Source organism: Lithobates pipiens, unplaced genomic scaffold, assembly GCF_037356315.1.
Source record: "Lithobates pipiens isolate NorthernLeopardFrog02 unplaced genomic scaffold, aLitPip1_a1.2 Scaffold_13, whole genome shotgun sequence".
NCBI classification, from domain to species: domain Eukaryota; kingdom Metazoa; phylum Chordata; class Amphibia; order Anura; family Ranidae; genus Lithobates; species Lithobates pipiens.
Window position 1 is genome coordinate 510105981 of NW_027507718.1, and position 27590 is coordinate 510133570.

The 27590-nt window shown below is 41.0% G+C and overlaps 1 protein-coding gene across 1 annotated transcript; it reads left to right on the forward strand.

Annotated features, from left to right (window-relative positions):
• The first annotated feature begins 398 nt into the window (after positions 1 to 398).
• Positions 399 to 27010, forward strand: LOC143975927 (vomeronasal type-2 receptor 26-like). The gene is made up of 6 exons (XM_077478460.1): positions 399 to 496; positions 6334 to 6625; positions 14103 to 14933; positions 18894 to 19109; positions 22359 to 22482; positions 26027 to 27010. Exons 1-6 carry the CDS (start codon positions 399 to 401, stop codon positions 26926 to 26928), a joined length of 2463 nt encoding a protein of 820 aa, XP_077334586.1. The 3' UTR covers positions 26929 to 27010.
• Positions 27011 to 27590: the final 580 nt, after the last annotated feature.

Sequence of the window (27590 nt, forward strand, 5' to 3'; positions counted from 1 at the left end):
TGGGCTGTCCTGGGCTGTTGCTGCTGTTGCTGCTGGTGGTACTGGGCCCTGGCTCTTTCTTCCCATGGAAGAGCCGTTCTGGGAGCAAAGTTGTTGTGCCCCCCAGCCTGTCCACCTTTCGTCGGTGTCTGGCCAGGTATGTGGGTAAATCGCTCTGACTTTGTGGCAGACTGATTCCTCTTCTCCTTCGCTGTGCGATGTGCTTGTGCACCAGCACCATCATGTGTAGCCACCTCCTCCATCCCCTAGTCATAGCGGGGGGTGCGGTGGGTACTCCGATATTCTCCAATACCCTTTGCTGCTTTATCCCGGGCGTGCGCTGACTCCTCTCCTCTCACTGAGGAGCCACACCACTGGCATCACCACAGGAGAGCTCACCCCTGGTACTCGCCACAGAGATGGAACACCCTCCACCACCTGTCCAGCACACCAGCCAGCCGATTCAGCTCCCAAAGTCTCAGCGTTGCCTCAGCTCCCCCTCACGTTGCATCTCCAGGTATCCAGGGCAGGAGCGGGTATGAGGTCTAGGCTGCAACGACCTCTCACCTCAACATCTAGCCACGGCTCCTGTTGTTATATAATTTTGACAGTGTGACCCTTTTTTGCTATTTGATTCTGTTATTTATTGCTAGCACATACTTTGACTGTTAAATGCAGAAATTTCACTTTTGCTGCAGCATTCTCTATACATGCTACAGATGAAGCACTTTACTGGCAAACAAAGGGGACTCCCAGACACTATATTTAAAGGACTTTTTCTTTTGTATTGTTGCATTTTAAGGATCATTAAAATCACTGCTCCTGTAAAAATTATCTTTAAAAAAAAAATGTTTGCATTGATACATGTGCCCCAGGGCAATGGTTTATCCCTAATAACCCTCTAATGTTAGTAATAATTGGCTCTATAAATACCTATTATCAATATTATTATTATTATTATTATTATTATTATTATTATTATTATTATTGTTATTATTATATAATTGGTATATTGTATATATTATTTATATTTTATAGAGTTATTATATATATTATATATATTTCTATAAAAAAAATTGTATCAATTATGATTAATTAATCAATTCCTTATAATTGATCTTTTTTTCAAACAGCCCATTACATTTTAATAGCTCTCTTAGTAAATGTTTCTTAATAAGATTCTTAATAGATTTTTAACTTGTTTCACCAGGCTTCATTTAATGGTTTATATCTGCACTTGCATGTGTTTTTTATGTATGTTTATTGTCTTTCATTGCTTCTTTGTACGTTTCGGTTAGTGTTGTTCATCTTTTTTATAATTACTCCCCTCCAGAGTCCATTCCCTTTATAATGAGTTCATGTGGTTCCTCCTTCTAAGCCCTTGTACACACGGTCAGAGATTCTGTCAGGATGTGTCCGATCGGAGCGTTTTGTCGGATATTCCGACTGTGTGTGGTATGCATCGGACTTTTTCCGTCGGAATATCCGTCAGACCAAATATTCCAACTTTCCGGAAATATTTTCCGACAAACTGCTCCGATCGGACATACTCCGATCATGTGTAGAGAATTCCGATCGGACAAAGTGCCACGCATGCTCAGATCAAATTCCTACATCAAAGCTATTGGCTACTAGCCTGAACGTAGTCCCATCGTAACGAAATTACGTCATCACGTTCTGAAAGATCGGATTTTCCGACAACTTTGTCCGACCGTGTGTATGTAACAGTTTTGGACAAGATCCGTTGGACAAAATCCGACGGATTTGGTTGTCAGAATGTCCGACCGTGTGTACAAGGGCCAAGTCTGTTGAGAAAGGAGCACGGCTTGCCGTGCTATCGCAGTGCTCATGCTCACAAAACACATTAGTGGTGACATCATCCCCCTGCTGCCATCCCTGCTTTGCGTTCCACACCTCATTCTGACTTCCGAGTTCCTTCACAGCTGCTGGCATCCATCCGCAATGGAGTAACACTCTTAAGCCTCATACACATGATCGGACTTCCATCGGACTTTACCGTGGATTTGGGTCCGAAGGTACGTTGGCCGTGAACTTGATATGCAGACACACAGCAGAACATTTTCAGCCAACTTTCACCAAATCACGTGTTTTTTCAGCTCTTTACCGCCACCCTTTGGGCAACTTCTGCTATTGTTGTCTAATCTTTAGCATTGGTTCTGAGCATGGGTGTTTGTACTTTGGACTTTAGTCCTATGGGCTTGTGTACACATGATCGGATTATACTCCATCAGACATTTGTTGCTCGGAAAGTTTGAGATCATGCACAGCGAACATTTGTCCATTGAAAAACCGAAAACATTTGTTACGATGGAGCACACACAGGGTCAGATTATCTAATAAAACAGGTCTGTCGGACTGCTGTTGTCAAAAAGTTTGACCGTGTGTATGGGCCTTAACAGACAACTTTGGAGCGGTACAGATTGAGGGAGCAGCTAGTAGGAGTGGCACCTGGACTTATCCATGTTGGGACCAATATACATGTGATTCAACACCTAAATGTCAGTGCATAAACTGTATGCTCTAATAAAGTGTTACAAACGTCTACCCTTAGAGGCGCCTCTCTCCATGTGTTTTCTTCTGCAATTTTGGAACCGGGTTTCTGTTCACCTATGATGGTAGCCCTAAGTGTTTTGGACATTCTTTCATAATATCACTTTTCCACACGGATCATGGATGGATGTGTATTTTATTGACAGATCTTGTTGTTATCGGGGGATATATGAGCTTAAAATATTGCACCTTTACTTGTATCCTAGTTCTGTGTGCATTACTGCCAGTTTAACACCATATAGTTCTGTGCATCATTCTACTTTTGGCACATTATATTGCAGTATATTATAGTGTATCCGTGGAGTGTGTCTGTGTAGTGTGAGTACTCAAATTAAAGTGCACCAAAAACCTCTTTATATTGATTAAAGTGCATCTGTGTACAGATTTCAACTTCTTCTTTACATTTGCTTATAAGCACCCCCCTCCCTCCCAATAATCCAACCACATCATGAAGAGGAGGTGGTGGTGGACTGGCTTACTAAACCTTCCTCATCCTCCTCACCCTCTGTCACACAAGCAGAGACAAGTCTGCAGTCCCCTGCAATTGCCAGAGTGGATAAACCTGCCTCCTTGTCCACATCTATTCCTGCCATAGCCCCAACATAAGCCATTGAGGAGTCAGCTGAGTTATTCGTCCGCGTCAGCCACTTGCACCTTGATGATGCCCAGCCATTACTGGATTCAGATGTTGGTTCGGAGGTTGAGGATGACAGGAAGATGAGTCTAGAGAGAGGGAGGAACACTGGTAGACAAATTGGCATGCATGTTCCCCCAGCCACAGTTTATAGAGCAGAGGAGGAAACTGAAGGTGAGGCAGCACAACCCCAAGGAAGCTGGCATCAAGAAAAAGTAGAGTGTAGCCACCATATTCCATCACATTCTGCAGCTGTTATCTCCCAGCCAACTCCCCAAAGCTCCACTGTCTGGGCCTATTTTAGCACATCTGCAGCAGATCGCACTGTTGCTATCTGCAAACTGTGTCTCAGGCACATCAAACATGGCAAAAAGTACCAATCATTTGGGTACCACATGCTTAACAAGGAATTTAACATCCAACCTACTTCAGTCTGCCCCTGCTATATTGAGTCATTACCTCTCAGCAGCCTCCACTGACAGGGATTATTGTATAGCACAGGGTGTCCCAGGCCCTAGCAGCACATCGGCCAGCAGCACACCACCAGCTGTAGACTGTAGCTGGCAAATTTCTCTGCCCCCCCAAAAAAATACAGTCCCTGCCACCCACATGCCCAGCGTCTAAATGCAAGCTTGTCAAAGCTGTTGGCTCTCAAACTTCTGCCTTTCAGCTTGGTGGATTCTGCCCCCTTCCGTGAATTTGCACAATGTGCTGTACTACAATGGCAGGTTCCCAGTCACTACTACTTTTCACATACATAAGGTCGTTCCATCTCTCTACCATCATGTGGAAGGGAATGTTTTGGCATCGTTGGGCAAGGCATTCAGCCATAAAATCCACCTTACTGCTTACATGTGGTCCAGCAAGCATGGGCAGGGATGATATATTTTGTTCACAACACACTGGGTAACACTGCTTGCAACTCGAAAGGATGCAGGACAAGGCTCTGTGCTGCAGTTTGTTATGCACCCAATTCTGCATATAGCTGGTGGTGATGATGCCAGATCTGTGAGCTCTACCCCCTCCTCCTCCTCCACTACCTCCATGCCCTCCTCAGCAGAATTGTTCTATGAACATCAGCTATCAAAGGGCTATCCCATTAATCAGGCTAAAAGGTGCCATGCAGAGATTCTTGCAGCTCTGCAGGGACAGGCTCAGAGGTGGTTCACTCTATGCCGCCAGCTGGAGCCAGGAATGGTGATGTGCGATAATGGCTCAAACCCCCTGTCCGCCCTTAGACAGGGAAAGTTGACACATGTGCCAATTGGGTGATACAACGATTCCTAAATATGTACCCAGGGTTGCAAGATGTACTAAAGCTGGCCAGAAGAGTCTGTAGCCATTTCAGGCAGTCATAAACAGCCAGTGGTCGGTTGGCTGAAATTCAGCAGGAATTCCACCTGCAAGTAAACCACCTGATTTGTGACATGCCCACTAGGTGGAACTCGACGTTGGCCATGCTGCAGTGGCTATAATTGCAGCAGAGGGCCATCAACTAGTACCTCTGCAAGAACAGCACGATGACATGCTCAGGCTGCGTCATTTTGTTTTTACACACACCAATGGCTGATCATTAAGGATGCATGCACTATATTGTCACCATTTGAGTAGGCCACAAAGAAGGTAAGCTGTGACAGCGCATGCATCAGTGACACAATCCCTGTTGTGGAAGCAGAGCGGCAGGAGGAAGAGGATGACTTCCTTTCCTCTCAAGGCCCACTTTATCCAGCCAACATAATTTCTGTTGGTCAAGAGAGAAGCGTTGGAGAAGGTGTGCTGTCCAGGGTTGTCAGCTTCCATATCCCATTGGCAGCGTCTGCATCACATGTTGGACAATTACCTTGGGACCAAAACAGAGATGGAGAGCTTTTCAGCTGACGATCAACTGACTTAATGGGTCATGAGAATAGACCACTGGCCAGAACTTGCCCAGTATGCTATTGAGTTGTTGGGCTTCCCTGCATCCAGCATGCTTTCAGAACGGGCATTCAGTTTTGCAGGAGGTTTTGTTACTGATCATAGAGCCCGTCTGTTCACAGACTGCGTGGACCGTTTGACTTTTAGAAAAATGAATCAGTCCTGGATTGCTAGCTATGAAGCCCCTGATGCCGATGCCACTGATTAAGCCTTTTTGGGATTTGGAATCTCTGCAGGACTGCGAGGCTGCCTAGCTTTGAGGGTGTTCAATTCTTTCATCTGGAAGAATGTTTTTGGTATAGGTTTCATGGGCCCAATTAACACCCAAAGAAACAATTTTCAGCAGCTCTTTGACAGGTGCATATCATTGCAATTTTTTTGCCTTCATCGAGAGCGCCTCTATAGGGTTACGGTGGGAAGGTGCCACCGACACCCAAAGACCCATTTTTCTGCACCTGTTTGACAGGTGCATATTACTGAATTTTTTTACAGTAAGGCCAGTTCTTGCTTTCATCAAGAGTACCTTTATAGGGTTATGGTGAGAAGGCACCCCCGCCACCCAAAGACCAATTTTTACGCACCTGTTACTTCTATCCAAAGTTAAAGTGACACCAGAATGAATCCAAAAAATCTCTAATCTTGTTCCCAGTGTACTACATTGTATACCTCATCATACACACTGGCTTTCCAGCTGTTGCTGAGCCAAGTAAAGGCAGCTTACATGGAAAATCTTGGGCTTTATAAATGCAATTATTGCTGAAGCAGATTCTAGACATGGTACAGATTTTCTACTTTACAGGTAGACCAAGAGGTCCCCCCAGACACTATATTGGGGGAATGTTTCATTTTTATCATTTCACTTTAAAAATCAAAAAAATACTGCTCATTTAGTTTTCCACAAACTTTTTTTATTGATTTCTATCCCCATTGGGCAGGACTGCAATGGTTATAGGACCCCTATATCCATTGCATGCCCAATTACTTGTATATAAGCTTTCAAAATGCGCATTTTTGACATTCGGGTCCCATTGACTTTAATGTGGTTCGATATTCAGGTCCTAACTTTCATGGTGTTCGAAAGTTCTGTTTCGAACCGAACAAGGGTCCGTTCGGCCCATCCTTAACTACTATTACTACTATTACTACTACTACTACTACTACTACTAATATTAATAATAATAACAATAATATTGCTTGTCATATATAATTTCCTGTGTTATTTTATCTCTTAGACCTTTGCCCAATTACTATCGCTACATGTTGACTTTCATTTTTGCCATTGATGAAATAAACAAAAATTCTAATATTTTACCCAATGTGACTCTGGGTTACCATATGTATGATTCCTGTAATTGTGTGAGTAAGGCTGTAGAAAGTGTCCTACAAATCTTATCTGGGTCTGGTGAAACAGTTCCTAATTATTCCTGCCAAGATCATTACAAACTAGCTGGTGTTATAGGAGATCAGACTTCGGAAAGTTCTCTACATGTGTTTGATATACTAAATATATATGGATATACCCAGGTAATATTGTTTTTTTTTTTAAATATTCCTGTTCATCTAGCGAAATTGAATAGAAATAATTTCTGCACAAATTGGGCAAATCAAGTGTTCCCAGTCTCTGTACTCTGCAGATTCAATGTGCGAATAGAAAAATACCAAATTATAGACACTTTTCCCATTCACGCATATGATCTGCAGAAAATATAGCTCAAAAAGATTCAATTTGCCTCATGTGCTCAAAATAAATTTACACAAAGTTGTGATTAACAAACAGTTTTTTTTTTTTCTTAAATATACCCCAAATGTAATTTCATTTATAACTTGCTCACTAGATCTTGTAAAAAGTACTGATTACAAACATATCTGAAAAATTTGGTTTTGGTGCTTCTTTCCCGTTGTGTAGAGCAGTCTTTTTAAACCAGGGTTCTGTGGACCCTTAATAATCCTCCTGAGGTTGCTAGGGATTGATTTAGTAATGGGAGCCACATGTTAAAAAAAGGTAATTTTTAGGCTAAAAGGCACTAAAACGATTTTGAAACAAATGGCATAGGGGGCTGTTTACTGTCCTGAAAAAATATGTACTAAACCACCAAAAATTAAAAAAATGTATTAAAGTGAAACATTAAGAATGCAAAGCGTTATAACATAACACATCTGAGGATGCCGTGACCCTGCCTGTGAAGTGGCACACCTGTATAACTTGTTACAGCAAAACTAACATTTATAAAGAAAAAAATGTGTTTAAATTGTAAAAATTACAGCTCCCATTCATTATGGTATAGGGTCCTCCATATTCTATACCAGACCTGAAAGGTGTATTTTAAGGGGGAGATACAAAAATTGAGAAAAAATGGGAGGTTCTCCCCCCCCACAGATAAAACCAATCTCAGACCCTTAGCATTCATTCTAGCAGGCAAGGAAAGGGAAATGAGTTTGCACTCCACCATTTTGAACCATACCAACACACATACCCTGAACATGGGGCTCCCTTGCCAAATCCCCTTGTCCTTAATTTGATGATGACAAGGGCCTCTTCACCACAACCCTGGCAGTGGTTGTGGGGGTCTGTACATGGGGGGATATTGATATCTGGGTGATTCTAGAGTCTGATAAGCCCCCTACCCTCAAAAGCCCACAACTAATGAGCCATTGTTCTGCGGAAAAAGGTGATTATGTCATCAACATAGGGATAAGGTACATTTGGAGGGACCTCACACAATTTTTTGTTGTTGTTGTTCTCTGTGGACCTTTTAGAAACCATAAATCAGACTGAGACAAAAGTACAGTTAAATCACACTTGTTTAATAATAATAAAAAAGGTAAACAGAGTAAACGTAGTCAAAACATAGCCAGAGTTCAGGAAATTGAATGGATAGCCAAACAAGCCAAAATGTCAGGGATCCAGAAAACAGCAAGCAGGATCTGGAGCCAAGCAAGTCTTTAACAGGAACACAGGAGAGTGTCTCTAGAGATGTGACCAAGGCAAAGGCAGAGATCATTTGGAATGGATGGCTTAAGCAGGCAGGACTGACGAGCAGGATATCATCAACAATTGAGTCACTGTGGAGACATAGGAGCTGCAATTAGCCGACAGCTGATCAACCAGCTCAGAGAAGGAAGGGCTGAGCCCAGCCCTAACAGCACCCCCTCCTCAATGACCCCTCCCCCTCAGAGGATCACCATGCTTGAGGGGAAAATGTCTATGGAAATCACAGAGGACGTCTGAGGATGAGATCCAAGAAAATTCCTCTGGACCATACTCTTTCCAATGCAACAGATACTGTAAGTTCCCACTGAAACCTATGGGAATCAACAATGGACTATACTTCATACTCCTCATGGTTCTCAACCTGTACAGGGAGAGGACGAGGCACCGAGGTGGTAAAGAAGTTGCAGACCAAAGGTTTTAATAAGGAGATATGATATACATTTGAGATACGCATATTAGAAGGAAAGTCTAATGCATAAGCCACTGAGTTAATCCTGCAAAGAATGTGGAAAGGTGCGAACTTCAGAGAGGGAACACAAAGTTGGAAGTTGTGAGATAATAGCCCGACCCTGTCCCCAACCTGGTAGGAAGGCACAGACAGGTGTCTGCGGTCAGCAAGGAGTCTGTACCTATCATTAGCATATCGCGAAGCCTCCTGGACTTGTGCCCAAGTGAAACAAAGACCATGGAGATGCTCCTCTAATGCAGCAATACTCTTCAGATAAAATTAGTCAGGCAACATGGAAGGTTGGAAACCATAGTTCGTCATAAATGGGGATAATTGGGAAGCAGAATTCAAGGCACTATTGTGAGCGAACTCTGCCCACAGTAAGAGGTCTGACCAGTTGTTATGATGGTCAGAAATATAGCAAGGTAGGAATTGCTCCAATGACTGATTGGCTCGTTCTGCAGCCCCATTAGACTGTGGGTGATACGCAGAGGAGAAAGCAAGCTGAATTTCCAACTGTGCACAAAAGTCTCGCCAGAATCAGGACACAAACTGACTACCCTAACTAGCCTGTCTGAGACAATCTCTTTGGGTAACCCATGTAAGTGAAAGATCTCCTGAGCAAAAATGGAAGTGAGTTCCTTAGGAATGGGCAACTTCTTAAGTGGAAAACAATGAGACATTTTCAAGAACTGGTCAACCACCATAAGGATAACTGTATTGCCCTGGGAGTTGGGTAACTCCACAATGAAATCCATAGACAGGTGGGTCCAGGGCCTCTCTCCATTGGGTATGGGTTGTAGGAGGCCCACTGGAAGGTGTTGTGGAGTCTTACTCTGAGCACACACGGAACAGAAAGCTACGAAGGGGGTTACATCAGCACATAGACTAGGCCACCAGAATTGTTGGGAAATGGTCCAAAAGAGTTGATTGTTCTCAGGGTGCCTTGGGAGAATGGTAAGTCTGGAGCACAGAGACTCTCTGGGACAAAGCAGTGGTCACAAGGTTTCTCAAGAGGATCATGGACCTGAGCAGCAAGAATTTTGTCACCCAAAGGAGAAGTGAGACTGGTGCGAACCGTAGCCAGAATATGATCAGGAAGAATCACAGGAACCGGAACTGATTCCATCTTGGACGTGGAGGAAAATTGTCATGAAGCAAAGCTTCAGCCCTTACTTTCTTAGTACCGGGTAAGAATGAGACAATGTAATTGACAAAAAAAGAACCCATCGCTCCCTTCTGGGAGAGAGGTGTTTAGTCTCAGACAAGAATGTGAGATTCTTATGGTCAGTAAGAATGAGAACTGACACAGTGGTACCTTTGAGGAGATGTCTCCATTCTTTCAGGGCTAAAATGATCACTAACAACTCTCTGTCACCAACTCTCTGTCACCAATCTTGTAATTGCACTCCACAGGTGTCAGAAACCATGAATCAGACTAAGACAGAAATACAATTAAATCCCACTTGTTTATTAATAAAAAATAAAAAGGTAAATAGAGTAAACGTAGTCAAAGCATAGCCAGAGTCCAGTAACCGGATCGAGTAGTCAGCCAGTCCAGAGTTCAATAACCAGATTGGGTAATCATCAAGGCCAGAAGTCAGGGATCCAAGTGGAGCAACAGCAAGCAGGATAAGGAGCCAGAAGGGATGTCAACAAACCATTTTTTAAACAGAACCGCAGGACATGGTTTCTTGTGATATGACCAAGGCGAAGGCAGAGATGAAGTGAGCTGGATAGCTTTAAGTAGGCAGGTCAGGCGAGTAGGATCAGGAACAACTGGGTGGCTGTGGAGAGATATGAGAGCTGACAATTAGCCGACAGCTGAGCAGCCAGCCCAGAGAAGGAAGGGCTAAGCCAGCCCTGACAACAGGTTACAATTTCTTGGAAAAGTAGCCACAAGGATGCATAGCACTCTTAGAGGTAGGATGTTGAGACAGAAGGGTGCCAACTCCAGTCTCAGAAGCATCAACCTCAAGGATAAAAGGTAATGTAGAATCAGGAGCAGAAACTTTCACAAAGCATTAATGGACTCTGGAGACCAACTATGTGGGTTACAGCCCTTTCTGGTCATATCAGTCAGGGGCTTGACCAGAGACGAGATGTTATGAATAAACTTCTGATAATAGTTGGCAAAGCCAAGAAAATGCTGCAGAGGACATAAACCCACAGGACGAGGCCACTGTAGGACTGCTGAAAATTTCTCTGGGTCCATCAAAAAAACAGCAGTGTAAATGACATAATGCAGAAATTTAACCTGTTCAAGGTGGAATTCGCACTTCTCAAATTTACTATAGAGATTGTTCTCTCTTAGTTTGTGAAGCACACGACAGACATCTGTGGGGTGGCTCTCCGGGGACTTGGAAAATACCGTATGAAGATATCATTGAGATAAACCACCACTACAACAAATCTCAGAGGACATAGTTAATAAATTCCTGGAAAACTGCCGAGGTGTTACAAAGGCCAAAACGCATTACGAGGTACCCATAATGGCCTATTCTGGTATTAAATGCAGTTTTCCACTCGTCGCCCTCCTTAATCCTCACAAGATTATATTCCCCTCTCAAATCAAGCTTTGGAAAAACCGTTGCTCCTTTGAGGCAGTCAAATAACTCTGTAATCAATGGAATCAGATAGGCATTCTTAATTGTGAAATGATTGAGACCCCTATAATCAATACATGGTCTCAGTTTTGCCACTCTTCTTCTTCACAAAGAAGAAATCAACATCAGCAGGAGACGAGGATTTGCAAATGAAATCTTGAGAAAGGGCATCTGCAACATACTCCTCCATTGCCTTATCCTCCAAGACCGACAAAGGGTAAATCCAACTATGAGGTGCTATAGCACCAGGTTGAAGGTCAATTGTGCAATCATACGACCGGCTTCCCCTTTGTCAAAGACATTGCTAAAATCACACTACTCCTCGGCAGGGAGGAGATTGAAGAATGTCTTACTGCATTGTGGCGACCAGGAGAGAACCACAGCATGGAGCCAATCAAATGAGGGGTTGTGCCTCTGTAACCAAGGATAACCAATAACCAGCAGACATTTAGGTTAGGAAATAACTTGGAATTGGATTATCTCATGGTGAAGAGCCCCTATGGCCATGGACAATGGAACAGTTTCATGAGTCACATGTGCAGGCTGTAGAGGTCTCCCATCAAGAGCCTCAATGGCAAGTGGAGTGTCATGCAGCTGCAGCGGAATCAAGTGCTTTGATACAAATGCAGCATCAATGAACAGGCCTGCAGCCCCAGAGTAGTTTAAATCCTGTATCGCGATTGACTACTCAAGAAAGGGTATCCAAAACCAGAGGCTTAACCTTCAGGATAACTGGGGACGAAACAATGCCACCTAAGGTCTGCCTGTGACAGGACCTCAAGGTTTTGGCATTCCCTGGATGGGTAGGACAAGACTTCAAAAAGTGACCTGTCTAGCCACAATAAAGGCACAAGGGTTATCTCATCCACAGAAAGACACCTGAAGCCCAAGTGCATGGTTTCATATTCACTGACTGACTCGGTACCAGGAGGCATGGGAGGTGAGGGAGGCAAGGGTGGGACTGCAAAGCTCGGAAACAAATGTACAGGCGGCTTCCACAAGTGTTTCTTAAAAGAGAGTATTTCTCTGAGTCGGGAGTCAATGAGGATGGCAAACGTTATCACATTTCTTGCTCAGTAAGGATATCTCGGGCTGCTATCTCATCCTTGATAGTATCTGAGAGACCATGAGAAAAAGCAGCCACGAGGGCCTTATTGTTCCATGCAACCTCTGCTGCCAGAATACAGAATTCAGTGGCGTAATCGGCAAAAGTGCTCATACTCTGTTTTATGTGCATGAGGCACTTGGCAGCAGAAGCGGAGCATGCGAGGATGTCAAATATACTTTTAAAAGAAGCCACAAACTCAGAGAAACTCGAGACAACAGGTTTTTGCATCTCCCATAGAGGGTTTGCCCAGGCCAAGGCTCTCTCAGAAAGCAAAGATATCATGAAACCTACTTTGCTTCTATCTGTGATAAACACCTGGGGCAGCATCTCAAAGTATATTTCAACCTGGTTTGCATTGGACTGGATTGCCACCAAATTATTGGGGAAGTAGAGCGGACGCAGACATACCTCTTATAGAGGTAATACTTGAGGCGACTGCCTGCACATAGACTGGAGCAGCAGCAGGGATGGCCTGCAACACAGGTTGCACCGGAGCAGCCAGAGTGGGAGATTCCAGGTGAGCCGTGCGACCCAGGAGCATTTGTAATGCCATGGCAAACTGATCCAATGCGGTGATCCTGCTCATCCAATCTGGAAAAAATATTTCCAACAAGTGAATTGACTGCATCTTTTGAATTCATGGACTTCGCCTACTGTCACAAACCATGAATCAGACTGAGACAGAAGGAAATATAGTCAAAACATAGCCAGAGTTCAGGGAACGGATAGTCAGACAAGCCAAAATGTCAGGGAGCCAGAGAACAGCAAGCAGGATCTGGAGCCAGAAGGAATGTCAGCCAAGCAAGTCTTTAACAAGAACACAGGAGAGCGTCTCTAGAGACCAAGGCGAAGGCAGAGATCATCTTTATCACTGTGAAGAGATAGGAGCTGGCAATTAGCTGACAGCTGAGCGGCCAGCACAGAGAAGGAAGGGCTGAGCCCAGCCCTGACAGGACCCCCTTAAAATTCATACCAGACCTGAAGGGGCTGGTATAAATGATGGGTAACCCCTCCACACTGCCCCTGGCTCCCTAGCTGGGGATTCCATAGATCAGGTTATAAGAAAAATCTCCCCAAAGATTCACTTCTGCAAATGGAATAATTCAGATGCATAATCTATATGCACTTTTTTTAGGCTCTCGAATACCGAATCTCATTGCTTTAGGTGCTTCAGAGGGCACTGTAGCCATGCTTCTGCTAAATTTGTTTAAAGTTTATCCACAAGTATCCTCTGGGCAGGGGATTTTTTCCTATGCACATCAAGTGGCATCCCATTCAACAGTAGTAGATGGAGCACCAGTAGGGAAAGTGATACTGGCCCCAGGGCAACCTTGTGCATTGACACAGGTCATCCCAAATTCACATACATTTTGGGAATATGTCCCAGCATACCCTAATGAGAAGGGTCATTTTTTCAAGGAGAATGAGGTAGTTGTTTTGGAAAGAGAGGGCAGCTGATTGTGGGGGCCTTAAACATTATCTGTCATCCACATGAAAGCCTGTTTTTAACATTTTTACCCTTTCAATAAAACAATTCACACCTTTAGCCATGTACAGCAAAATATCACAAATATTTACTTCTATCATTATGTCTTTGGACATTTAAAATTTACTTTGGCCCATTTCATGGCGCCCTAGTGATTGAACCATGGTGATTGGGTGTGGTTATAAATGTCAGGGTATGTTCTTGACAACCATTTGAACCCAAGGAAGTCACTTGGATGAGCAGTCAAAGATCATTAACATTTCGGAGTCCAGTTGAATGTGAGTAACAACCACTGGCAATCATGAGTGTTACCTGCTTGCTGCAATAATAATTATGCTCTCTTTATTGTTTTAATGTTTAGATCAGTTATGGTGCAACAGATCCTCTCCTAACCAATAAGCACCTCTACCCATCCTTCTTGCAAACACTCCCCAGTGACCAGACTCAGTATCTAGTCATTGCTAAGTTGTTGAAACACTTTGGTTGGACATGGATTGGTGTTATAACATCCCGCAATGATCGTGGTGAAAAAAGTAGTCAAGAGTTAAAAAAAGCAGCTGCTGTTTATGATATATGTGTTGAGTACATTATTCGTATAGTTCCTGAGATAATTGAAGAAAGACCAGACAAAACACTTAAAGCAATAGATATCTTCAAGAAATCAACCTCGAAAGTTGTTGTACTTTGTTCTATTTCATTGATCATCATTAAGTTTATTGGACTGGCATGTGATGGTCATCACGATAAAACATTAATTGTGCCAGCAGGTCCAATACTTCATTTTTTTTTTGCTTCAAGATTCAGGTCATCATTCCATGGAAGTTTGGTGTTTTCACCTTCAGCGAAGAAAATCCCAAATCTGAAAATATTTCTAGATAACATCAGCACCTCAAATCATCCAAATGACCTCCTTCAAGAACATATCCTTGCTATTTATTTCAAATGTCGTACCTCAAATATGTTATTCAATTTTGAAATTGAGAATGAATACAAAATAAAATTGCAACCTTGCAACAGGAGTGTTAAGTTAAACCAGTTAGGTAACAATCTGTTTAACACTGAAAAGTTTGGAACAGCTTACCAAGTTTATAAAGCTGTCTATGCTATGGCACATGCTCTTCATGAAATGCAATTATATTTGTCCAAGTATCCTAGAAATAGTTACCCAAGAGGTCATACAAGCATTCAAAAGGTAACAGAACCTCTGTGTTTGCAACTTAATATTTAATGGGAACACATCAAATTGGGAGCCACCTTTGATGGTTTTCAAAGGAGTATTTTCTGGCCTATCATCGTTGGGTGTATGTGTATATTTTATGGTGTGGTGGGAACAATAGTAGAGGTTCTGGTGGATAGGCAGTGGAAATGTTGTAAAAATTAATTTGCTTGGTACAGCATCTTATTGAAGTGTCTGGAATGTAGCATGGCCTAACGCAGTTTAGATTTAAGTTGAATACAGCAATGTATACACTAAGAGCCTATATAACTCTTTTATATACCCCATATAAACATTAAACTAAAATCTCCTCAACTGTCCAAAAAAAGTAATGTGCCCATTCACTAACACAATACCTGTAATACACAACTTTAATAAAATGTGAGATCTTCTTTTTTAACTGGGAGCACCTCAATGTGTACACCTCCAATTAATCACACAATCAACAAGTGCTATCCTCCACCTCGCAATTAGACATACACTCACCAATCCAAATTGTTACACTTTGGGGATCAGCAGCCGGGATGGCCAAATCTGCATAGCTACACTAGGAAACTAAAGCAAGACTATATATAGTAAAGTAAATTTATTAACAGTAAAGCAAAAGACACTCAATCACCAGCAAAAAGGAAAAAAAAAGCAAACACAAAGATATAAGTGAATCAAAAACCAATAACAAAATACCTAACTAACAATCTAACTAAGTGAGAGAAAGCCTAACTAGCAAACTATATACAATATATGCAAAAAAGGGAGCACGGATCAACAGGGTGAACTGGAGATGCAGGGAACAGGTAGGAAGGGGGAACCAGGACTGGGACCAGAAACAAGGTGAGCAGATAAGAGGCAACAGAGTACAGGATGCAGGGTGGAGAAAGATCAGGATCTAGGCTCGGGATAAGTCAGCAAGCAAAATCAGGCTATCAGTCAAAACCCTAAAGCAAGAGGTAATAGTAGAGGAGGTACTAAATACCCTCCCAGTAGCCAGCATTACGTGGAGACTAATGGGATCTGCTGGCTTCTTGGAGACACCTGCTGGTGGACACCACAGCTCCAATCTTCCACTTTGAGAACCACAGTGCCACCAGCAGGTGATCAAGGTCCTGACACATTTTCTCAAGAATGGCCATCTTGCTTGAGACACATAAAGCTATGCATCCACCTCTCTGGCTAGTGATCTGGCTAGTGATCTTCTATCTGATGTTAAGGACTCTACTCTCCAACATTTTATAAAAATTAAACATCCAAAAGAATCAATGCAGTCTCCAGCTCTGAAACACAGAGTTCCACACACTGGCTGTGCTGTGAATGAGGGACACTTCCCAAATAGCTTTTGTGCCCCTTCCAACACACACATTGTATGTGTATTTATGAATATAAGCTAGGGACCTTAGCCCCTGTACACACGGTCGGACATTCTGCCAACCAAATCCATCGGATTTTGTCCGTCGGATTTTGCCTGTCGGAACTTGTCCGAAACTGTTGCATACACACAATCGGACTAAGTTGTCGAAAAATCCGATCATTCAGAACGTGATGACGTAATTTCGTTACGATGGGACTAGTAGCCAATAGCTTTGATGTAGGAATTTTATCTGAGCATGCGTGGCACTTGGTCCGATCAAAATTCTCTACACATGATCGGAGTATGTCCGATCAAACCAGTTGGTCGGAAAATATTTCTAACATGTTGCAAAATTGGGTCCGACGGATATTCCGACGGAATCAGTCCGATGCATACCACACACAGTCGGATTATCCGACAACACGGATAGGACACATTCCGACGGATTCTCCGACCGCGTGTACAAGGGCTTAGACTGTAAGCTCCTGGAGGGCAGGGACTGATGTTACTATACCATATATATTTATGTATATGAAAAGAGCTGTGTATATTTTTGGCACTATATAAGTACCTAAAATAAATAATAAATATTACTATGTTACTATGGAAACACTGTATTTCTTTAGTCACAGTGTGTTAAAAAAAAATCATAATAAAAGGAAGAAAATGCAATAAAAAATGTTTTTGTTTTATTTTTTACATACTGTCACCAGTCAGTGTCCTTGATCACCACCACACCAGTAATATGATGATGCTGTACTGCACTGGGGACAGAATGAAAAAAATTTGTGAAAACTAATTACATCTTCAAAAAACTCAATATGCCTCTTATTAAATACCTTGGACTGTCTACACAAAAAAATGTAGTTTGGGGCATATTTGTGCTGTCCTGGTTTTTTCGGGCCTCAAGAAATGAAATAGGTTATCAGTACATCAGGACTGATCATTTTGCAGATATACTGTATACTGCATAGTTTGTGGGCCTGAAACTTTCCTACAGAACTCAATAATATTCATTGATTCAGGTTATTTTCACCAAAAAAATGTAGCAAAAAACAGTTTGGCCTAAATTTATGAAAAAAGACTATTTGCTAAATTTTATAACAGAAGAAAAGAAAAACGTGTTTTTTTTTGTAAATATAAGGTGACAAGTGATGGCGTAAAAAAATTGTGAATAGCAATGAGTGAAGCTGCCCCTTTTAGAGTGGATAAACCACTCAGAATATGTGGACACAAATTTAAAAAAGGTGTGGCGTTAACTCATGTGATAATTATAAAACAACTTGATCATTTAACATATATGACTAGTTAATATGACATTCTGTGAAAATAAAAGTTCATTATCAATCAATAAATTCTTTATATAATAGTCCAACAAAAATTCCTCAATATTTCTTCACAGAAAAGTTCATACACCATGATCCAAAGAAAAGTGCAGGGACAAATTTATCCTTCAGATAGTGCTGCACCACAAATCGTGCGTGAGAAATACAAACTCATTAGAACTTTGAAATAAATATGCCTTGTAACAATGTTAGGTTCTTTCAACCAACAGCATATATGGAAGCGATAACTCTAAGCATATTGGGAATCATAGCTCAATATTTTTTATTACATTGAAAAGTGCTATAAGTCAGCACCAACATTTACAGCTTAGGGTGGATGTACTCGCTGTCTCACCAAGACGGGGCGTGCGTTCCAAGGCACAGGAGATGGGAACCAGGTAACCAGATATGACATCAGTAAAGGGCGGACATGCAGCCTCTATGCATTTCATGTTCAACACGTCATCAGGAAGATTTTTTTGCTTTGGATCACTGTGAATGGACTTTTCTGTGAAGATATAGTGAGACATTTTTGTTGGACTATTATATATATCATTTATTAATATATAATGAACTTTTATTATCATGGGTTGTCATATTAATTTGTCATATATGTTAAATTATCAAGTTGTTTTACAATTAGCACAGTTAGCGCCACACTTTTTTTTTGTGTTCATTTAGCAAAAAATAGAAAAAAATGTGATGATTAAATAACTGTATTAATAAAAAGCTCTATTTGTGTGAAAAAAATTAAAATATCATATTGGTACAGTGTTGCATGACCGTACAATTGTTATTCAAAGTATGGCAGCACCAAAAGCTGAAAATTGGCCTGGGCAGGAAGGGGGTGAAAGTGTTCGGTATTGAAGTGGTTGATTAACATTATTCACAGGGTTTTTTTTTTTTATGGCTGCTCGCTAACATATTTATTGATTTGTTTATTTACTTTTCTGGAGTTATATGCACATTTGTTTTGTACATTAATAATAATTCCATAAGAATTTATTGGATTAGTTGGTTGTACACAGAAGTGTGTCTTGTCTATTATTACAACACGCAGATAGTTGACATTTGTGCAATGTGGTGCACTAAAATGCATGCTCGTAGAAGTTTACTGGCAGGAGAAATTGTGAAGGCACCTCAAAAGACCACACTGTGGACTCTTTACATAATTAGCAGAGCCCTCAGGACATAAGAAGATCTACATTATTTTGTAACATTACCCAAAAGTCCAAAGATTAGTTTTAACATTGTTATTTTTCTTAGTACTTTGTATCAAGAATTCGCTTTCAAGATCCATTGGGGGAAGAGGTCTATTTTAATGATAAAGGAGAAATGGCTAACTTTTACAACATACATAGCTATGCAGTTGTAAGTTATAACAGCTTCCTATTCAAGAAAATAGCAGTTTTCAATGGCTCATTAGAAGAAGGAGAGGCACTTGTGGTCAACAAAGCTGGGCTCTACTGGAAACATGGTATGGTAAGTGTGGTGCAATGCTGAATTATATACTGTATTTGCTGGCGTATAAGACTACCTTTTACACTTAAAAAAAATGCCCAAAAATTGGGGGTCGTCTTATACGCCGGGTATACAGGTATACAATGCTGCCCGATGGATGTCAGCCCCCAAATGTCTGCTAATACTGTATGTGGCTTCAGCAACAAACAGTATACGCCGTTGAGCCAATCCCGGCGAGCGATGTATTCTATTAATGAATACAGAGCCTGCTTGGATTGGAGTAACAACCACTGCCAATCCAAGCAGGCTACATAGAGTAGCCTGCTCGGATTGGCTTTGAGAGAGAGAGAGAGAGAGAGGCAAGGGCTGATGATGCTACAGCCTCTGCCAATCCAAGCAGGCGTTGTATTCATTAAAATAATACACCGCTCACCATACTTCCCTGGGTAAATCCATTCACTGATCTCCTACTACTGTACATCCTGCTGTTTGCCTTTGAGGTCCCAGGCACCCAAGAGGGACAGGTAAATCTGGGACATATGACAGGGGGGTTATTAAATGCATTTTGGTGGACAATTCCCATAGAATGTAACCCAAAAGTGGTATAGGTTTGGTTAGTGAAAAATTCTACTTTCCAGAGTTGTGGCATTCAATAGATCTCTGTTTGTGTTATTATTGTTTGATTTACTTTATGACATAACACAGCATGGCGGATGAGTAGTTGGCATTCTTGCTTTGTATTTTTTAATCGTTCTAATGTTTTTTTTAAATGGTGTTGCCTCAGAAGGGAGTAGTAGTCTTATACCGCGAGTATTGCCCAAAACCTATGTTTTCACTTGAAAAATAGGGGGTCGTCTTATACGCCCAGTCGTCTTATACGCCGGCAAATACGGTACTATATATAACATGGAGAGGGGTAAATGCAGGATAGGTAAGTGTGCTTTGACTAAAAGTATTCTTATCTTTAAAAAAAAAAACTTGTGTGGTGAAGGAAATATATAGGATGCTATCACTAACTTGGTTCAAAATCATATAGGATCTAGGGTTGTTATTGAGGATGAGGTTTTGGTTTGCCAGTATCATGGGTTTGAGAATCACAAACTTTTAGCTGACAAATGATTTGCAACAAAAAACAATTCTAGCCAGGTGATTGGATAGAGCCAGTGAGTGATTTAAGACACTGTGCTGCAGTGATCTCTGTTCTCCCAATGGACTTGACACTGTCTCACCTCCATCTACCAGGGGGGCTGACAGGCAGAAGAAGTTCTAGAAACTTGATATTTGGCAGCATTGAATCATGGGAGATGATGTTCTTGAAATAATATGAATGAATACTATGGCAATTAATTAACTATTGGACTAAAATTCCCAATGCGAGCTGTGTATAAAGAGAGAGGAAGCACCATTTTCACAGGCTGAGGGATTTCCTCTTTGTTATTAAGAGACCGATATCACTGCTCCTGTGCGCACATCGACCTGTTACCAGCCTGTGGCTGTGTGCTGAGGGCCAGTCACTCCAGGCAGATCTAGAAGTGTGCTAACAATAGGAAATTATTTTGGTGGTATTTGGTATTTGACCACCTCTGCGGTTTTTATTTTTTGCGCTATAAACAATTTAGAAAAAAACACAATATTTATGAAAGGCAAATCCACTTTGCACTGCAAGTGCACTTGAAAGTGCACTGAAAGTGCAATTGGAAGTGCAGTCGCTCTAAATCTAAGGGGTAGATGTGAAATGAGTGGAAGCTCTGCTAATTTTATCATCCAATCATGTGCAAGCTAAAATGCTGTTTTTTTATTTTCCTTGTAAGTGCCCCTCGGATCTACAGCGACTGTACTTTCAAGTGCACTTGCAGTGCAAAGTGGATTTTCCTTTATTAAATAATCCCCATTATCTTTTACGTTTTGCTATAAATATACCACATTTAAAAAAAAAAAAAAAAAACATTTTTTTCCTCATTTTAGGCCGACATGTATTCTCTGATAAAAAAAAATCTCAATCAGCGTATATTGATTGATTTGCGCAAAAGTTATAGCGTCTACAAAATAGATGTAAGCCATTTTATTATTATTATTATTATTATTTTACTAGTAATGGCAGCGATTTTTATCAGGACTGTGATAATTGCGGCGGACAAATTGAACACTTTTGACAAATTTTTGGGACCATTGACAATTATACAGCGATCTGTGCTTTAAAAATTAATTGATTACTGTATAAATGCCCCTGGTAGGGAAGGGGTTAATACTAGGGGGAAATCAAGGGGTTAACTGTGTTTTCTCATTGTGTTCTAACTGTAAGGGGATGGGACTATCTAGGAGGAGAGACAGATCAATGTTCCTACTTAGTATGAACACACGATCTGTCTCTACTCCCTTGAAAGGACCGGGATTTACACACACAGATCCCGGTTCTCGCTCTATTACGAGTGATTGCGGGTGCCCGGTGGTCAACACGGGCACTTGCATTGGCTCTGGCGGCGTGTTTCCCTAGTGGTCAAAAGGAAAAAAGATGTAAGGTAACATTGATTTGCCCAGCCGAGCCAATTTGCCACAGTAAAACTGCAGCAGCTGTTCCGAAAGTGGTTAAAGGATAAGTGCACCTTTTCAGAAAAAATAATAAATGCACTTTTTTTTTGCAGGTAAAAAAAGTGTATTTATTATTTTTGTTGCAGGAGCCTGTAATGCATTGTACCAGCGATCAGCAGATCGCTGATGCCATGCAGGTCTCCTGCAGACCTGTCAGTGTATCTGATTCCTCATACCTTGTAATGATTTAATGAACTACCACAGCGCTCACAGTGCCATGGTAGTTCATTGAAAACTACAAGCCGACAGCCACAAAAGCTGCTGGACCTTGTAGTTTTCCAAGTGACATGGCCGAGTGGGCAGAGCCTTGCACAGCCACATATTTATTTTCATTTTGACAACTAGTGGGTGGAGAAGAACCCCTGCTATCTGGCAAAATGGGGATCATGGAGGTGCATGTTACACCCTGAATACATTTTTTGTTGCTTGCAATTTTTTTATTCAGCTGTAAATCTTTGCCCAATGTGGGCTTAGAATACACTGTGTAGTGCGTAGCATTGCAGAGCTTTCAGTGGGGCAGACACCCGCCAAACGTCCTGATAATGTGGGTGTTCGCCGAACGGGCGAACAGGTGATGTTCTGGTCAAACTTTTGTTCAGCCCAAACCATTCGCCAGTTTTTGACCAGTAACTAAAATTCAACTAAATTCAGCTGCCTAAAGTATTTTTTTTTCTGGTCTAGGTTCCCATTTCTCAGTGCTCTGAAGAATGTCCCAATGGTTACAGAAGAATTATGATAAAAGGAATCCATCGCTGCTGCTTTAATTGTGTCCAGTGTTCAGATGGAGAGATATCTAATGAGACAGGTGAAACTCCTCCAAACTGCATATGTGTGTCTATTTCTTTAGATGAAAACTCAACTTTAACCTAATTTTTAGTTCAACTTTCTAAGTCACTAGATCCTGCAAGTGTATAAGGGTCGAGAGGATGGTGCAGATTTTTTTCTTTTCAGTCTAGAGTCCTGTTGAGCAGAGTTCTATGGGTAGGAGCCAAAATTATATATATATATGTAGCGCCGGTACTCCTAATGAGTATGCGCTATGTGTTTAAATTTAGTTTTTGCTCAAAACTGTAGTGAGTTTTGGGGTTAATTGTGTTAAATTGTACTTTGGCATCAGTTTGGCTGGGCTGTATAGAAGTTCTGTCTGGTCATAGGTGGGGTTGCACACCTGTGGGAGGCTATAGAATGCAGTCTGGTTGGATGTATTGGGTACCAATCTTTATCTCAGAGCCAATCAGTGGGCGCGTTTGTCTCACTGCATAATCCAGGAAAGGGTACTTAAGGTGCTGAAGTCATTTGGTTCTGGGTTCCAGTCCAGAAGTTGTTGCTGACTCCATGGTCCTGGTCCTCCTGACCAGCCCCTGGGGGCCCTCATGGCCTGGGGTGAAGATCCATCCGTTTCCGAGCCTCAGAACTGGCTAGTTCGAGGCGCAGTAACTGGAAGGAGGATTCTGAGGTGTTCCGGTGCCGTCTCAGATTTTGGAGAGGCCCAGCAACTCTACACGTGACCAGGGGAGGACTCTTAAGTAAGAGAGCCACGTACAAGGCTAGCTGCTTGGTAAGAGCCTGTAAGCTGAGCTGCCATGGACATTACAGTATCGCCGGACCGGCTGAAAGATTCTGGTACAGTAAGAAAAGTTCCTACTTCTACCCTTCTAGTTGCAACTAAGTTTCCAAGTTTCCAACCAAATCTATGTGAGAGACTTTGAAAGCTAGAATTTTTGATTACAAAGCTAGAATTACCTGTTGGCTGCTAAATCTAAAACTAAAACCTAAACCCAAAACGTAATGATTTATCCAACAGTTAAAGAATCCAGTTGCGAGCGGCTGTTCTCTGGATTGTGTACATAGAGAGAGACTTTTATCGAAGTCAGCAGTTCCAAGCACCTGAGCTAAACTTTGCCCTGATACCCACTATTCCCAACTTAGAGAATGAATTTGTTCAACTGTTTTATGCAAAATAAAAACAAGGAATTCAAGTGTCGGTCTCTGCAGTTACTGGGTTATCAACCCTGGGAACCCTTAGACAACGACAACGAGTACGAGCTGGAGGAGGTAATCGGTAAGCCCAAGAAAAATTTAGCATGTCCCAGCAAATTCAAACATGCTGGGACTGTGATGTCATAAGAGGTGGGATCACCGGGTGACATCACCCAGTGACCCTGCCCCGTATGCCTATTTAAGTCGCCACGCACCGTGTCCAGTGGTATTACAGTGGGAGAGAGCGTTGTGTCAACATCGGAAGAACAGAATAAGGAAGAAGAAAAAGAAGAAGACGGCGAAGGAGAAAGCCTCCGTTAGCAAAAGAGCTGCAAAAGAGCAGAAGTTAGGAGAGGAGCCCGGCAAGAAGAACCGGAATGCGTGGAGAAGTCGGGAGAAGACCACCGAAGTCAAAAGGAGAGCCCTGAAGTCAGAAGAAGACCCCCGGAGCTGCCTAATAAACTACTTTAAAAACCTGTGTAGTAATTTGTCAGCTCAACTCAGCCAATGCTTTTGGCTGAAGTTAGCTGGTCAGCTGTGTCTAATCCCAAACAGTGTTTACAAATCTCTGTGTACAGGGAACATCAATCTGGCTGTTTTTTCTCCCAGCATAGCAAGAAGGGAAAACAGCCATATAGTAAAGTAAAAGCAGCACATATTATACACAATACACATTTTTATGCATACAATTAACCCCTCGATTGTCCCTAGATGTTAACCCCTTCCCAGCCAGTGCCTTTAGTACAGTGACAGTGTACAGTATTAGCAGTGATTACTGTATTAGTGCCACTACTAAGATCAGTGTCTGTTAGCCAGTTAGTGTACCCCCTAGCCAGAATCAGCTAGCACCAGATTGCCTGCCATACGATCACAGTCCCACTGTAAGTCTCGGATTACTGCCATTACTGGTATAGTGTCATAGCTTCATAAATTCCTGTATATATACTATAGTTTATAGAGGCTATAATGTTATAACTTTCAAATAAACCAATTAATATACACTTATTGGGATTTTTTTTTTTTACCAAAGACACATAGCAGAATACATTTTGGACTAAATGCATAAAGAACTTTAATTATTTTTTTTTTTTTAATTTCTAGTGAAACTAGTGGTGATCCAATACCACCAAAACAAACTCTATGTGTGTGAAAAAAACATGTAATTGAATTTGCGTACAGTGCTGAATAGCAAAAAATGCCCTGGCTTTTCGCGGTTAAAAATGGGAACTAAAAAAATCAGATATTTAAAAGATATTTTTTACCCACATGTTGATTTTCCTTACTGACACAGTAGAGTTGATTTGCCAAAGTACTAGAGGTTTAAAAGGTATTGGTAGTTAATATTAGACATGTGCATTCGTTTTTGTCCCAATGCATTTTCATCCGAATTTCAGGTATTTTGGTTATCGTTTTAACAAACAATAACGAACGTGCAGAATCCAAAAACCCAAAGATCCGACATAAGCAAATGCTTTATTTTCATTGTGACAACATTTCGAGATAGATAGGAGATTTGACATGACACTGACAATAGCAATCTGTGTCCATCGAACCTGTGGTCAAATGTGCCTAACTTTAGCTCTATTAGTCCAAGATTATTCTACATAGAGAGAAAAGATTTGACATAGAGAGAAAAGATTTGACATTATAGAGACAATAGCAAAAAAGTGTGCCTAACCTAACTCTATTAGTCCAAGATTATTTGACATAGAGAGAAAAGATTTGACATGAAGATTCAACGAAGCAGTCGCCGTCAGTGGACATTTATGGTCAAATTCTCTGCCCATAGGCTATAGAAGAATTCTATTGTTGGTTGACTAGTAATAATAATGAATAAATATAATTATTACTAGTCATACAATATTAGAATTCTACTATAGCTTGTAGGTGGGACATTCGACTGGAAATGTACGATTGCGGCGTGGTACAGTTTAGCTGCTCCGTCAAATCTTCTTAGAACATTCAACAGACACCATGAGCCTTCAATGACAGATTTGACCTTAATTATTTCAGATTTTCAGACAAATTAATTTTTTAACAAAACAAAATAAATAAAAACAAATTTCGGGAGTAATTAAATACATTTATTTTTCGGACGAAAATGAAACTCTGAAACAAAATATTTCACTCTGCACATGTCTAGTAAATAATCACTTTGAAAAGTATATTTTTACTTTGCAAAGTAAATGTTAATAAAAAAAGTGAAGGTCTATTCACATTGATTACATAATTATGTTTAAAAAACTGATTTTTTTATGAACATTCACAAGGTGAACAGCCTCTACTTTCGTAATCATCCCCATTATTATTTCATTGCTGATAATATTTGGAAGAGCAATTAACAGATATATTATTTATCTTTTTTCTAGACAAAGTATCTTGTATAAAGTGCCCAGAGGACCAGTGGCCGAATGATAAGAACCAGTGTGTTCCAAAGCCAACTGATTTTCTCTCCTACAGCAATGATCCAATAGCAATTGTGACCTCAATCATTTCCTTCATATATTTTGTTAAAACATTCATTATCTTGGTTATCTTCTTTGTATACAGGGACACTCCAGTCATCAAAGCTAATAATCAAAGTCTGAGTTTCCTTATATTGGTCTCCATTATGTTGAACTTCCTCTGTGTATTTTTGTTCATCGGCCGGCCAACACATGCCAGCTGCTTGCTTCGTCACACCTCATATGGTATTATCAGCTCCGTGGCTATGTCCTGTATTTTGGCCAAGACTATCATGGTTTATCTAGCATTCAAAGCCACCAAGCCTGGAAGTTGTTGGAGGAAATGTATTCAAGCAAAATGTACCTATTGTGTTGTCTTTGTTTTTTCATCTAGTCAGGCCTTAATTTGCTTGATTTGGTTATCCATTTCCCCTCCTTTCCCAGAAATGAACACTCACTCATGTCTAGACAAAATTATCATTCAGTGTAATGAAGGTTCTATGGTGGCATTTTCCTTACTTCTGGGCTACATGGGACTTCTAGCAGCTGTTGCCTTCATTATGGCTTTCCTGGCCAGAAATTTACCAGACAGTTACAATGAGGCCAAATACATCACCTTCAGCATGTTGGTTTTCTGCAGTGTCTGGATTGCTTTTATTCCAGCTTATATGAGTGTTACAGGGAAGAATACTGTGCTTGTAGAGATATTTGCGATAATTTCTTCAAATGTAGGAATCCTTGCTTGTATATTTTTTACAAAATGCTATATTATTCTGATGAGACCAGATTTAAATACAAAAAACATTTTAATAAGACATACTAATTAACAAGCAAAGTGATTTATATTACATTTCTCACCATCTACAAAGCGATCCCTTTAGATATATGTAGCCATTGTTAATTAAGATTAAAGCCTAACTCCAAATTTTTTGTTATCTAAAATAGTTTGTTTGGACCAAGCCAAAATCTGCTGTCAATATTCATTCCTGAGGCATAGATGCAAAAATATTATAATAAATAATGTTGAAAAAGATTAATTATTGAAAATCAATACTATTAGCACTTAATGTATATATAGCTGAAAAAAACAATCCTACATAAGTTAAAGAAATTAAGGAGCATTTTGATGACAGTGGGCTCAATTCACAAAGTGTTTTTTTCCTCTTTAAAATTTGTGGTAAAATAGCTCATAGAGTTTTTCAAACATCTTTTTCTAATTCACAAAAAAAAGCTGTGGTATTTATCTCACAAAATCATGCAGTATTTTATCTCATACAATATCCAGTGGGATAGATACAGTGGAGAAGAATTAGAACCCCTGTCAGTTTTTATTGCCAATAAAGTGGTAAAGTGGTTTAAACCGTAGAAATACTGTTTGCCAACTCACTGAGTAAGTACGGTCCCTGCAGCATACTGTATTAATACAAAGGAAAAAAGATGACTAGAACACCAGTCAAAGGGAAACTGCTTTCACTGGACAAATGTGGTG

Excerpts from the sequence above, each read along its gene's own strand:
- LOC143975927 (XM_077478460.1), top strand. The coding sequence starts at position 399 with ATGGAACACCCTCCACCACCTGTCCAGCACACCAGCCAGCCGATTCAG. Across the intron at positions 6,626-14,102 it reads ATATATATGGATATACCCAG|ATCAGTTATGGTGCAACAGA; the intron begins GTAATATTGTTT and ends TTTAATGTTTAG. Across the intron at positions 14,934-18,893 it reads GTCATACAAGCATTCAAAAG|TACTTTGTATCAAGAATTCG; the intron begins GTAACAGAACCT and ends TATTTTTCTTAG.